We start from the raw sequence: 10,699 nt of genomic DNA on the forward strand, positions 1-10,699 counted from the left end.
GTCACTGTCTCTCCTACAGGGCAAGAAAATCGTGTGCATGAAGTTGTGCACATAGGTGGAAACCACTCTGGAAGTGGACGTTAGTGGGGACTGAAGACTCACTGTCCTGATGGAAGTCAAGGTGCTGGGGTGCATGCAGACCTATAAGCATGCATCCATATGAGCATGCAAGTACTTGAGGGAAATGCTGCACCTCTCTTGACAAAACTAGGTTACTAATAAAGGATCGACAGCAGTCTTGACATCCCAGGAACAGACAAGAAGCAGACGTTGGGTTCCAGTTCCCTCCCCGAATCTTAATAGGCAGTGGGAGTTAGGCCCTCCTAGCAAGCAGCTTTCACCCGCAGGTAAATATCACTTCTTGGAACCTAAAGAGAGATCAGAAAACTAGAAGACCTGGAGAACTTCCGATGGAAGGAGACTTGGTGGGAGAGAGGGGAGAGACTGAAAAGACCAACGTCAGAGAACATTTTCACCTTGGCCCTGCTCGTCCCCTTGCCAAAGCTCAGAGCAACCAACTCCCAGGGCCTGCAGCAGAGTCAAAGGGAGTGGTCGTCTCTATACCCAAAGTATCCTGCAACTGGGATGGAATGGAACGTTGGGCCTGTTCTTAAGTTCCTCGGGCCTGACAACCACAACTGCACAGACCTCTGGCTGACAGGGTCTCCTTTTGACCCTGTCTTTTGAAAGTTTAGTGCCACTGACTGTCTGTTACAAGACTGCCTGGAACCTTGTGGAGAGGGCAAAACTTAGCCACACTCCAAATTGCCATTCTTCTGTGGCAGAGACCACTCAATTCCATCTCCTCGTATGATGAGATCCCATGCTTTGGCCTTGCAGCAGGGCTGAGATCTCTAAGAGAGGAGCAAAGCAGCTTTGTCAACACAGAAGAGACACATACCCGGCCCCCTCCATCCCCGAGCCCAGTCTAACCCAGCTGGGGCCAGACTTTCCTGGACTCCTTCCTTTGCAGAGCAGCATATTAGGGAACACTCAGAACCCCACCTGAACTTTACCAGGAGACTGAACGAAGAGATGGCATACACAGAAAATCAGGTAGGTCCAGCTGGATGCTACATAATAGAGGCTGATTTACCCTCCTCCTCCTAGTGCAAAGAGGCCCCCATCCCACGCCTGTGGCAGGCATCCATAGAAGCTCTGCTTTTAGCACCCTCCACCCTGGTGTCACACACAGGTGCTGGGAATCAAATGCTAACCAAGGGTTTCACCAACCAGGGAATCAGCCAATCTGGAGTTTATCCCCCATCTCCAAGTTCTGTGCTGGCATCTATGCTGTGACATGGACCCCTCGGTTCATGTTGTACCCCTCTGTACCACTGGTCCCAGGACAAGGCACAGATACCACGTCTCACGTTGTTGCCATATCCGACAGGCAACAGGCCAGGCTCCTGCAAAGACCCGTCAGGGCTCATCCAGAAAGAGGAAGGCATTAGTGGGAAGTCTTACGACGGCATTGGGGAGTGTTACTGATTAAGGTCTCAGCCTTTTCCTGACTCATTTTTCCAAAGGTTTCCAGTTTCCCCAGCTGTGAAGTGTGACTTCCTGGTCAAAGATAATATAGCGTTTCCCCAACGTGGCTGCTGTGGAAGCTCCCGCCAGCACACACAGCATCGCAGGTGTGGGTGGGCAGAGATAGAGGAAAAAATGAGGTTTTTCCCCAAGTAATTTGCTCTTAAGGAGCTAGGGATGACCTCAAAAGTTTAAGGAATCCGCTCTTCCTCCCACCCCTTCCTCGTTCCCACCAGCTCAGATACACTCCTCTTCCTCCACCACATTGAGAACTGTCAGGGCTCTGGGTAGGGGTGTAGCATGTGCCTGAGAGTTAGCATATCCATATTTGAAAATCATGGCAGCCACACCCTGCTTGGGGTCTTGCCTGTTGTTGTAACCGTGACCAATTCCCGTGACCAATTCCCACTCCCTTGGGCAGCTAGCCCTCTCATCCATCCCCTCATATCCTTCAGGGGTGCATTACCTCTCCTGGGGCAGAATCTCCCCACCAACCCATCCTGCTCACACCACAATGGGCGTATCAGAGAAGACCGAGCTGACTGATTCTGGATCTGACATCCTCCGCTGGCCCTTGCCTGTCGCCTCAGGCACCGGCAGGGTGTTGCCTGGCTTGAGCTTGCCGTTCTGACCCTGCCCGGGTCCAGCAGGTTCCAGGAAGGCCACCCGCTGGTCAAAACCATCATCCTTGTCCCCACCAGCCATAGGATCGTGGTTGGGTGTGGTACTAAGCATGGAAGAGCTGAGGCTGTCTCCTTGATGGCTGGAAGGCTTCTCGACACCCCGGCACCAGCAGCGGCAAGGGGTGAGGTACAGGTATATGAGGACCAGGACCACACTGAGGATACAGCCCACGAGGGTGGTATAGGCTGTGTTGAGGGTGTCATGGTGTCCGTGCAAGGTGAAATTGTACACTTTCAACTCCACAGACAGTGTCTCATTGAAAGCCTCCCCCACGGCATAGCAGGTATACACACCCCCGTCCTCGACCTGCACCCGCCGGAAATGAAGACTGCCATCCTTGGACACCGTCACTGTGCTGTTGGCCACCTCATCTAGCACCCGTTCATTGCTTGGTGTCACCCACACCTTGGTCATCCCCTGCTGCTTGGTGTCACACTTGATGGTCAAGGTGTCACCCAGGTGGGCCTCCCAGGCACGTTCCTTGTACTCGCTGCAATTGAGGAAACTCAGACTGAAGACATTGTGCAGCTTCTTGGAGCTCATGCAGTACAGGTCCTCCTGAAAGTCCATCACGGAGCTCAGCTGCCGGTACTGCCAGTGGGAAAAGAGCTGGTAGAGCTCACAGTCGCAGTGCAGCGGGTTGTTGTGCAGGTACAGCCCATTCTTGATCCAGGCGGGCAGCTTCTGCAGGTCGGGCAGTGGTAAGTTCTTTAGCTTGTTGGAGGAGAGGTCCAGGAGCGTTAGTTTCGGTAGCTTGGCTCCTTCCTTGACCAGTTCCAGAGGGAAGCGGGAGATCTGGTTCTGGCTCAAGTAGAGTTTCTGCAGCTGGACCACGTCGTCGAAGGCGCAGCGGTCAACTGCCATAATGTGGTTATTGTAGAGCAGCAGCACCTCCAGCGCCTGCAGTTCACTGAACAGGAACTCGTCCAGGGTACGCAGCTGGTTGGAGGAGAGGTCCAGGTAGCGCAGGTTGGGTACTGGGGAAAAGGCCTCAGAGGAGATGAAGTTCAGCTGGTTGTGGCTCAGCAGCAGGGAGTGCAGGTGGGTCAGGCGCGTGGGGGTCCACTCGGCCCGCAGGCGGCTCAGGTTGTTGTGGCTGAGGTCCAGGAGCGCCGTGTAGCTGGGCAAGGAGTGGGGCACGTTGGGCAGCTGCTGCTTGGAGCAGCTGAGGATGTTGCTGGCGCACAGGCAGGCGGCTGGACAGCTAACCAAGGGACGGCCAGCTCTGGCCTCCTCAAAGAGGAGCAGGAACAAGGACAGCAGCAGGAGCCAGAGGCCTCGCAGGTCACGCTGGGGTTGCATAGTGTCACTGGGGAGGGGGCGAGGAAGGCCACAAGGGAGATCTGAGAGGAAGTCACCCGGGCATGTTCTGGTGGGGTAAGGAAGGGTCACTTTCACTATAGGCTTAAGAGAAAGAGGATGGGTTTGTGGTCACCGGGTTCTCTGGCGGGAAGGACCGACTCTCCTGTCTTCCCCTCTCCTCCCCCCCCCCCCCGCGGCCTAGAAGAGAAAGGAAGAGATGCTGGGTAGTTCCCAAGCACTGTGCAGGCGGTGGGCTCAAAATACTGGGACTGAGGAGGAGGTGGGCACAAGGGCCTGCTGGGCTGGGGTCACAGGAGCGGAGGACGGGGATCGCTGGGGCGTCAGGGGCTGTTGGGGTTACAGGGGTTGCAGGGCCCGGGTCTGGAGGCGGGGTCAGCAGGGCCTTTGGGGAGGTGCTGAAGGAAGGTTGACCGGGCACAGGCTGGGTAGGGCGAGCCCTAACCGGGCTGAGGGGCCCCGGGGCCTGTCGGGGCGGGCTCCCCCCGCGGAACCTCTGCTCACTGCACCTGCTCGGCGAGGACGTGTCTCAGCCCATGGCGGGTCCGGGAGCTCCGTCGCGGCCTCCCCTGGTGGCGCCTCACCGGCCGGCCTGCCGCGGCGCCCGCCTTTCGCGGGGGCCCGCGCCCGGCAACATCGCCTCCCGGGGTCTTGCCGGGCTCCGCTCCGCTCCCCCCGCGCCGCCGCCTCGACCGCTGCGCCGTCGGAGCCCCCAGACCACGGCCACCGTCTCCGGGTCCGCTGGGCCGGCGTGCAGCAGTGCTGGGAGCGGGAGGCGCCGCGATCCGAACGCTGGGATCGGCGTGGGGGCAGCGAACACCGCGCGCGCGCCCGTCGCCGCCGCCGCCGAGCCTCGGGGCGCGTGCGCGCGGTGGGGGCGGGGCGCACGTGCGTGTGTTTGTGTCGGAGCCCGACTGGCGGACGGGCGGTCGCGCGCTGCTCATTCCTTCTCAGAAAGTGTCGGGACTTGGCGAGGAAAAGTGTCGGGACCTGGCGAGGAAAAGTGTCGGGACCTGGCGAGAAGTGTCGGGAGGGGGGCTCTGGCCCCTTAGTTCCCCAATTACTTCTTCCACCTTCTTCCAGCCCCTTCACCCCCGCCACCCTTCTACCTACCAAACCGCTCTCAGGAAAAGTAGGTCTAACTGAAGTGAATTCGCTGCAACTGGCTCCGGGCCAAGATGCGTCACATGTCTTCTAATTTTACAAATTAGAGAAATCTGGGTTCAGCTCCCGGCTGTTAATGTTGGCGGGAAATTCATTAGTCACGTTCTGAGGTTCCTCCCTCCCCTCTCTCTAGGTCTGCGAAGTTCCAACATTTGGGGGAAAGATTTGGAGAAGGGCCTCTTTTTTTCAGTCTTGATGCTACTGTTCCACGACTCTTGGGGTACCACTGAAAAGGGTACAGCTCCACAGCCTACAAGCTGGATGGGCAAGAGTAGGGGTAAGGGAGGATCTTTGGTGCAAGCACAGACACCCTGTGAGGCAACTCTCTCTCAGTCTCTCTCTCACACACACACACCGACTGCATACAAGCCAGGGACAAGTTTCCATTCCTGGAAACTCCAAAATCCTTCCCAGCCTGGGGGAAATCATTCATCCCTTAAGTCTGGCACTTGCCCTCTTCCTAAACCGGTATCAGCTCTTTCCCCTCCCCTTATGGAGCAATTCCAGCATAGTTTCTCTGCTACCTAATCCTCAAAATGAAGGGGGCGGGGGCTTGTCTTCTTTAGGGTGGTCCCTGAAACACCAAGAAGCTGTTAACCAGTGTGTGTTTTGGGGGTTGGGCATGGGAATAAGGGGATGTAAGAAGAGCCTAGACCTTATAATTCAAGACTAGCTGTTCTTGAGATGGTAGACCCTGGGGGAGAAATTACCTCTTTATTTTTTCTAGTTTCTTACAACAGCAAGAACAAGGCAAATTAATGTCTCAATATATTAGCCTGCTAAGAGTTTTCAAAAGAAAGAATTTATATCTGTCACGTTTTACCATGGATTTAAGGGAATGTATTATCTCTTCAAGGGGTATTAGCATGTTAACCCTATGCACAATGTGAAAAGGTCTTTCCTTTCCTGTTTATTTCAGGCATCAGTGATAATGTAGGGCGGGTATTCAGGGTGTGGGAAATTCTGAAATCACATTGCATCAGTTCTTTATTGCAGTATATATATAACAAATTACCCCAAAACTCAGTGGTTTAATACAAGAATATACATTTATTGTCTTTCGCAGTTTCTGTTGGTCAGAGATTCAGGAGTGGCTTGAAAGGCAGTTCGGCTTAGCAGTTGCAAACAAATGGAGCTACAGTCAATGGAAGGCTTGACTGGGGCTGGAGAATCAACTTCCACAGAGGCTCAGTTACATGGCTCACTCATGACTGGCCGGCTGTTGGCCGGAGAGCTTGGCTCTTCACTGTAGAGGCCTCTCCACAAGACTGAGTGTCCTCACAGCACGGTAGTTGACTTCCCTCAGAGCAAGAGATTCAAGAGACAGCAAGGCAGAAGTCACCATGACCTAGCTTTTTATGAGGTCACACCTGTCACCTCCACTTTGGTCACATGGACCAGCCCTGATTCAGTATGGGAGGAGACTACACAAAGTTATGAATACCAGGAGGAGATGATCTTTGGGGACCATTTTGGAGGAAGGCTATCACACACATCATCTCTGAAATCACATCTATTTTTCAATTTTAAAAAATGTCATACAGGGCTTCCCTGGTGGCGCAGTGGTTGAGAGTCCGCCTGCCGATGCAGGGGACACGGGTTCGTGCCCCGATCCCGGAAGATCCCACATGCCGCGGAGCGGCTGGGCCCGCGAGCCATGGCCGCGGAGCCTGTGTGTCCGGAGCCTGTGCTCCGCAACGGGAGAGGCCACAGCAGTGAGAGGCCCGCGTACAGCAAAAAAAAAAAAAAAAAAAAAAAAAAAAAAAAAAAAAAAATGTCATACATACACAAGAGAAAATAATACTATGAACGCCCATATACCCATCATCCATAGTCAATAATTATCAAGGGAATTCCATCATTTTATTTGTACAGGTATCCCTGAGAAACTCATGCTCTTCCCACCGCACCCCCATCCGCATATCCTGTACTGACTTTCCTTAGACTCAGTGTTCCAGGCTCTCTCCCTTCTCTCACTTTCCCCTTTCTGCTACGCTTAAGGGATGGATAAGAGACAGATACAAAGAAAGAAGCCCCCTTATGCTGGACACCGGTCTCAAATGTGGGTATCTGCAATTTGAAGAGGTCACCACAGGTATGGTTCTCAGTCAATCCTTTTTTTAAAATTTTCAGGTCATTCAGAAATAACCTAGCCATTTTCAAGTTTTAATGTGCATACAGATAACCTGGGGATATTGTTAACATGCAGATTCTGAATCCGTAGGTTTAGGGTGGGGCCTGAAATTCTGCGTTTCTAACAAGCTAATAAAGTGATGCAGACACTGCTGATGCACAGGCCACACTTCGAGTACCAAGGGTCTAGAGCTGTGCTGTCCAAGTCAGTAGCCACTAGCTACACGTGGCTATTTAACTTAATTAAAATTAAATAGCATTCCATTGTAAAGCAATGATACTCCAATAAAGATGTTAAAAAAAATTAAATAGCATTATAAATCACTTCCTTAGTTGCCCTAGCCATGTTTCAGGTGCTCAGTAGCCATATTGGGCTAGCTACCCTTTTGAACATAATCATGGAAAGTTCCACTGGATGGCCCTGGTATAAAGAATTGACTCATGATAACTCTCCTGCAGATGCTTTCTAGACCAGAACAACCATCTATTAATTTACAACAAAAAGAGGACCTTGGCAGAATAAATAACAACAGGTTATTTATAGTGGGTGTTTATTTCCTCTTGCTGGAATGGATCAACCCAGTGTTCCTAAATACAATTTGAAAGATTGTTTGGTCAGCTCAGCATCTGAGCAAAAAAGACTGGATATGTATAGTAGGTTATGAGATGGGATAAATTGCTTTTCTCCATACTAGAAGTACTTTTTTTTTCTTTTTCAATAACTAGCACTTGCCACTTCAGTCAGAGCTGGAGAAAAGCATCCTGTTAGGAAGCTACCTTAAAAAAAAAAATTATTAATTTATTTATTTTTGGCTGCGTTGGGGCTTCGTTGGGTCTTCGTTGCTGTGCGTGGGCTTTCTCTAGTTGCAGCGAATGGGGGCTACTCTTCGTTGTGGTGCTCAGGCTTCTCATTGCGGTGGCTTCTCTTGTTGTGGAACACGGGCTCTAGGCACACGGGCTCTAGGCACACATTTTGGGGATCAAATGAGCTAACAGTTGTGAAAGTACTTTATTATTTATAAGTATTATCTTTTTAAAAACCTAGTTTTCTCCATGAGAGTTAGGAGATCCCCTGATCTTTTTTTTTTCCTTTTTTTTGGCTGCGTTGGGTCTTTGTTGCTGCGCGTGGGCTTCTCTAGTTGCGGAGAGCAGGGGCTATTACTCTTCGTTGCGGCGCATGGGTTTCAGTAGTTGTGGCACGCAGGCTCAGTAGTTGTGGCTCACGGGCTCTAGAGCGCAGGCTCAGTAGTTGTGGTGCACGGGCTTAGTTGCTCTGCAGCATGTGGGATCTTCTCGGACCAGGGCTTGAACCCATGTCCCCTGCATTGGCAGGAGGATTCTTTTTTTTTTTTTTTTTTGCGGTACGCGGGCCTCTCACTGTTGTGGTCTCTCCCGCGGGCCTCTCACTGCTGTGGCCCCTCCCACCGCGGAGCACAGGCAGGAGGATTCTTAACCACTGTGCCACCAGGGAAGCCCTGATCCCCTGGTCTTGATGTCAACATATGTACAGATCACCTTGCACAACTGTCTGCCTTGTTCCCACATTCTAGGGTATTGCCTGTTTAGAACATTCACTCATATTTTCAAGCTCTCACTCCCTGTGCTATCTTTTATAATTTAAAAATATTTACAAATTTAAAATAAAAATTTAAATTCCAAAGTTTTAATTTTAAGAATATTCTGGGGGCTTCCCTGGTGGCGCAGTGGTTGAGAGTCCGCCTGCTGATGCAGGGGGCGCGGGTTCGTGCCCCGGTCTGGGAGGATCCCACGTGCCGCGGAGTGGCTGGGCCCGTGAGCCGTGGCCGCTGGGCCTGCGCGTCCGGAGCCTGTGCTCCGCAATGGGAAGAGGCCACAACAGTGAGAGGCCCGCATACCAAAAAAAAAAAAAAAAAAAAAAAAAAAAAAAAAAAAGAATATTCTGCATTTTGTGGAGAACTTCAGTGGTACTACTACTATCAGCACAGTCTTTGTAGTTCTCGGAGTATCTCCAAAAGAGTGGGCTCCAGAATGAAGCTATTTCTGGGAGGGGTAGCAATAAAGATGACTGCTTTGTTAAGTATTGCTTAAAGGGTTGAAATTGAAGCTTCCCTTGTGGCGCCGTGGTTGCGAGTCCGCCTGCTGATGCAGGGGACGCGGGTTCGTGCCCCGGTCTGGGAAGACCCTGCTGAACTTGCGCGTCCAGAGCCTGTGCTCCGCAACAGGAGAAGCCACAACAGCGAGAGGCCCGCGTACCGCAAAAAAAAAAAAAAAAAAAAAAAAAAAGCTCAACCTTACCATTGGGTTGAGCTGTTTCTATACCTAGCAGTTCACCTATGTTTCCATTTTTAGTTTGTTCCTGAAGGTGCTCAATCTGGAGGATTCCTGTTGCCATCCTCCCACCTCCACTCCATAAACCATCACTCATTTCACTGATCCTTTTAACTTGCTTTTTAGTATGCTCACACATTATTTACTGTCCAGGAGACCAATATGTCCTCTTTTTTGGACAACTGACATCCAACTCCCTTTTTGCTGATCCTTACTCTTTGCCACTTCAACCCTGCACACTTTCTGGAAGCTCCACTTGACCTGCAGGAACCACAAGCATGTGGATACTAACCAGGGGCAGAAGAGGAATCACTGCTGTGGGTGGAGGGGTGCCATTGACACCCTTCAGTGTCTTGTTCAATCTGCAGCACATGCTCTTGGTCAGGGTTATTCTGCTTCCATAGAGGTGATCATTCCTGATGGCTCAATCATGAACACTTTCTTGGCTTTTGACACCCAGATATGGACATCTCAGAATAGTCCTGCACTGAGTCATCAGATAGAGGTGGCTTTGAAATATTGCTGACAAATAAATTCATGGCTCAGAATGTTATTTTAGCCTTTAGCAGTGGGATTCCTCCACCTCAGTCAGCCTGCAGCTGGCTGGACATCCCAGAGATGGAAGACTTTTGTTCCAAGGCATTGTGACGAATAAGACTACCCTGGAGCTCCTGCCTGTGAGTCTGAATAAACAGGAGGTCCTCCAAAATGAGTTTGGTGTTTTTTTCATTAAGAAGTTTTGTCAAAGTTTTGATATTTTCTTTTTCTGTACACGCAACCCTCTCTTTTGATTTTGAAAGACTTTATATCTAAAATTAAAATTTAGCTAACATGAGACTTCTAAGCTAGTTCATATCGTATGAATCCTTGACTAGTTTGTATTGCATTTGGAGAGTTAATATTCCAGTTTAGGGATTCAGCGCTTTTATGATTTTGTAAAGGATTACAGTTAAACTAAAGGTTAAACTTGTAGTTAAGGATTTTTCTCACTTATCTAAGGCCATTTGACTAACATGACTAACTCTTTGAATTAATAGATCTTTTCCCTCTAATCATACTTTTTGAGTCCTTACCTATTCATTTATGTTTCTTTTTTGGCTGCGCAGCATGCCAGGTCTTAGTTCCCTGACCAGGGATAGAACCCATGCCCCCTGCAGTGGAAGCGCAGAGTCTTAACCATTGGACTGCCAGGGAAGTCCCTATTCATTTCTGTTTGAAGTTTCTACTCTTTGACCACTTATACTGTTCTTAGCCTATTCTCAGGCTAATCATAATGTCAGCTGGTCTGGACCTTACCTATGATGAGAGAAATTTAGACTACTAGTGTTGGAAGATACCTTAGCAGTCAAGTTCACAAGCTGGGTCATGGCAGAACTGAGTCAGCCTGGAGAAGGAGTGTAACTTTATGGTTAAGACCATAGTCTCTGGAGCCAGGCTCCTTGGGATCAAATCCTGGCTCTGCCACTCACCAGGTGGGCTGAGCCAATTAATTACTTAAACTGTAAAATGGGCATAAAATATCTACCTAATGGAATTGTGTTGTAAGTATTTAATAAGTTCA

General features: G+C 50.5%; 1 protein-coding gene across 1 annotated transcript; it reads right to left on the bottom strand.

Moving 5' to 3' along the window:
• Positions 1-2,012: 2,012 nt before the first annotated feature.
• AMIGO1 (adhesion molecule with Ig like domain 1) lies at positions 2,013-4,255 on the bottom strand. Its single transcript, XM_082612967.1, has 2 exons — positions 4,044-4,255; positions 2,013-3,583 (listed from the first exon to the last, which is right to left on the bottom strand). Exon 2 carries the CDS (start codon positions 3,514-3,516, stop codon positions 2,035-2,037), a length of 1,482 nt encoding a protein of 493 aa, XP_082469093.1. The 5' UTR covers positions 3,517-3,583; positions 4,044-4,255; the 3' UTR covers positions 2,013-2,034.
• Between the last annotated feature and the right edge of the window lie 6,444 nt (positions 4,256-10,699).

Source organism: Mesoplodon mirus (assembly GCF_964341445.2).
Source record: "Mesoplodon mirus genome assembly, chromosome: 3".
Lineage (NCBI taxonomy): Eukaryota > Metazoa > Chordata > Mammalia > Artiodactyla > Ziphiidae > Mesoplodon > Mesoplodon mirus.

Excerpts from the sequence above, each read along its gene's own strand:
- AMIGO1 (XM_082612967.1), bottom strand. The coding sequence starts at position 3,516 with ATGCAACCCCAGCGTGACCTGCGAGGCCTCTGGCTCCTGCTGCTGTCC.